This window comes from Penaeus japonicus, unplaced genomic scaffold, assembly GCF_977035675.1.
Source record: "Penaeus japonicus unplaced genomic scaffold, GWHDUDI00000001_assembly GWHDUDI00000001, whole genome shotgun sequence".
Lineage (NCBI taxonomy): Eukaryota > Metazoa > Arthropoda > Malacostraca > Decapoda > Penaeidae > Penaeus > Penaeus japonicus.
This window is the reverse complement of record NW_028234403.1, coordinates 50,107,925-50,111,722: the sequence shown is the minus strand read 5'-3', so window position 1 is coordinate 50,111,722 and position 3,798 is coordinate 50,107,925. Positions and strand designations below refer to the sequence as shown.

The following is a 3,798-nucleotide window of genomic DNA, read 5'->3' as shown; positions in this document are numbered from 1 at the left end:
GTAGTGGGCTGAGTCACGGGGTGTGGGAGGCTAACCAGAGGGTGTTGTATTGTTATCATTGAGCAGAGTCACAGCTGGATGTGGACACAGTGAGTATGAGAACATGGAGTCAGATGTTCCCGATCTTTCAACCGATGATGAAGGGTTGAGTAATGTCAGAGTTGAAGGCCAAGAGATGAAAAATGAAGCGATGGGAGGCAGGCGAAGTGACGGATGGAAGGAAGGAAGGTACGAGAGCCACAGCTTAGGACGAGGGCCATCCAAGGGAGCTGAACATCCCACAGATGATGAGGATGATATAAGATCCTTTGAAGAGGAAGAAAGAAGGATGGCACAAGAGCTTCAAGCTGCAGAGATGGCAGAAGCAACCAAATCTTCAGTAACACAAGTAATATTCTTAATTGTTCAGAGATTATCTCATCGCAGAGCTTTTTGAGACACTAATGTTATGAAAAATATAGATGCTAACTAAAAATTAATTTTCACTTTAATGTGTTATTCTCAAAGTATTTCTTTTAAATAGTTTGCTTCTAGTATATGTGAATTGTGTATTATCCAAATTTCTACAAAGACATATCTCATAAAAAGATATAATGATAGATATTTATATCAGTAAAGTATTGTATGGTGATGGCAACCAGCCAGCCCAGTCTCAATTACTATTTATTTTACTTGAATATGACTACTAATGTGTTTGAAAATTCAAAATGCATTGAGTTAATTGAGTTAAATGATGTTTACAGAGTGGTGGTATTGGTGATGGTGGTGAGACAAGTCAGTCTGAATGGAGTGAAGATGATGATGGTGCTGCATCTGAACCACTGTTAGATCAAGAGAGTACAGGCTATACTACAGATGACCCTGCATTAGAACAAGTCTCCATGATGAATGATGCTGGCCTAACAGATGCTGAGGGTAAGAGTTGATAGTATTCCTCTGTAAAAGAAAAAGTTAAAGGAACTTTTACTGTTATATGTTCATAATTGAAATAACAATGTAGATTTAAGTAAAATTAATACTCATTTCTAAAAATATAAATATGCGCCTGTTTAATGTGTCAAGTTATACTAGTGTGTCAGCCAGAGACTGAGGTTGTTATGTTCATGAGTGTATGTTCATTTGTGAAAACATATGTGTTTTAGATGCCTGTAAGCTTCCGTTTTATAGCGGGAGGATGAATATATTTGGTTCAAGATGTCATGACCTAAAACTGGTAATAGAATAGAGGGCATTCAATGAGCATATTTATTTATGTAGTTGGTAATTGATATTTTGTTTCCAGGTGCCCTGAGTGATGTGAACTCCATTTACAATGATCCACACCAGTATGATGGTGATATGGATGACACAAGCATGTCCTCACGAGCATCATCAAGAATATTTGATTCGGATGCGATTATATCGTTTGACCAGATCAATGCCTATTATGAGTCCGAGTATGACAACTATCGTCCAAGTGGTATTACCTCAGATGGCTTTGATACAGAGCCACTTTCTGATGTAGACTTAGATGGAATAGATGGAATAAATCTTCAGAATATAAGATCCATGTCAGAAAGCATTACCAGGAATTTTGGACAGCCCCGAAGTGAAACTGACGTCGATAGTGATGTATGATATTGGGTGAAATCCTTAATGGAAGACTATTGTATTGAAACTACTGTATAAAAGCTTGCACAAAAATGCCATGATTCAGTTAACCAAGAAAGAACTGATACTTTTGTATCACTAAGGGCTATAATTATGCCATAAGACTATATGTGACAATAGAAAATTCATAGGTTGACTAATATCTATTTATTGTCAACTCTATTGGGTGAATATCTATTTGGTTTGATATGAAGATAATGAATTACAAGCACAAGCACAAGAAAATGTTTTTTGTATAAAAAAAAGACTTGTGATAGTGCTATTCTGTTCTTTTTCCCCCCTAAGAGAAATGTTATACAAGAAAAATATTGGCATAACTTGCACAATTCTCATGACACTCCTGAGCAGGTGAAGGAATTGGGCAAAGCAGTTTTGTATCAAATGTTATTCATAGATTTGATGCTGATAGTGACTGGTTAGGGATATGACGATCTAGAAAAGTGTTATCCATTAATGCTTGGTAATTTATTACATGTTTAATGTTTCAAGTTATACTAGTGTGTCAGCCAGAGACTGAGGTTGTTAGAGTGTATGTTCATTTGTGAAAACATATGTGTTTTAGATGCCTGTAAGCTTCAGTTTTATAGCGGGAGGATGAATAAATTTGGTTCAAGATGTCATGTCCTAAAACTGGCAATACAATAGAGGGCAATCAAATAGGACTAGCAGTATCGCAGTATGATTAACTTTCTATTTTTTACATAAATTTGGCTGTGTCTGTATATATACAATTCATTTTTTTGTGATTCCTGACACTGCTGTTTTCTTAATATTACATTATTCATGTATTTACCTTTTGTTCCGATATAATTTCTAGATTATAAGTAAAATATGTGTATGTGTGTGTATATATGTAAATGTATTTTGGTTAAACATACTAAAACCATAAACATTAAATTATTTGAAGTATACCTAGAAAATGTAAATGGTAGTCTTGATGAATATGGCTTTTAAATCAAGGTATTTGTAAGGAAATATATATATTGATAATTATCCAAATGCATATGATAGAAATTCAAAGAAATGTAATAAATAAATCAGGATAAAAGCTCTAAACTCATTGATGTTAGTGTTGAGTGTTATTTTAATTTTATTTAAAATTATAATGGATCTTATAGAATGCTCAGTACTTTCTTGATAAAACCAAAAAATTTCAAGGCTTTTATTACCACAGATGTCATTTGCTATAGCAGATAGTTCTATTGGAAATGCCCAATGTATGTTTTCATTTCACCACACATGAGCTGAGAGTTCATTGTAGATTAATGGTTCTAAATTATCCTCTTGTCATTGATTTATAATAGAAAATGAATTTGTATATTTTCATCCAAGAAATTGTCTGACATTCATTTTTTCATTACTCCTATTTCCTTTATTTCTTTAAAACCTATTCCTCTCTCATCTTAGAGTGCTGGATATTTCAGTGATTCAACAAGTCCTCTGAAAATAAGAGCCAGGCTTTGTAGATGTATAAAGTGTGAATAACTACATTTTCAATACAAATCTGCCTACATAGCCATTTGAAACTGCTACAAGAGAGATCTAAACTAGACATGCATTATTTCAGTCATACAGGTATGGCTTAACTGGTATAATAAGCTGAGGACACAGAAAACACAAAGTAATTGACCCATGAAAAGGGAAATTCTGAGCCATGATAACTGACTGACTAAGTACCTTCTTCAAAGCAGGCACTACTAGTAAAAGCTCATGATTTGGGTATTATTATTGTGATCAACCTTCACTAACCTCCCACAAATTGTCTCAAGCTATTTTGTCATTTCTGTTTTAACCCATTCACGACAGGGGCATTCCAGCCTTGCATGTCACAATGCCGGGGCTCTCGAATGCATAGGCCTAAATCAGTTAAATAAACGACGCCATATCGCGTCCCCAGCGAACGGGCCTAGAATGCGCGGTACCGTAGTGTACCACCCGTCCAGAGAGGGTTAATTATGTTGTATCTCAAAGTGACTACTAGAAAGCAAAGTTAAAAGCTTATGACACTGATACACAAACCTTTCCTCCTCAATCTATGGGCAAAATGAAAGACAGCAATTTAAGTAGAAAGCTGATTCAGTATTATTATGAAGTAGGATGCAACATTTTGCAGCTTATGTTAAGTTTTATTAAGTTTACAATATTTAG

At 34.8% G+C, this 3,798-nt stretch overlaps 1 protein-coding gene across 1 annotated transcript in view; it reads left to right on the top strand.

Annotated features, from left to right (window-relative positions):
- rut (adenylate cyclase rutabaga) overlaps positions 1–2,803 on the top strand; it is a 323,475-nt gene extending 320,672 nt beyond the window's left edge. Inside the window, 3 exon segments of the mRNA XM_086542018.1 lie at positions 67–388; positions 744–915; positions 1,283–2,803. Of these exon segments, the coding sequence (XP_086398144.1) occupies positions 67–388; positions 744–915; positions 1,283–1,617 (829 nt within the window). The 3' untranslated portion in view covers positions 1,618–2,803.
- Positions 2,804–3,798: the final 995 nt, after the last annotated feature.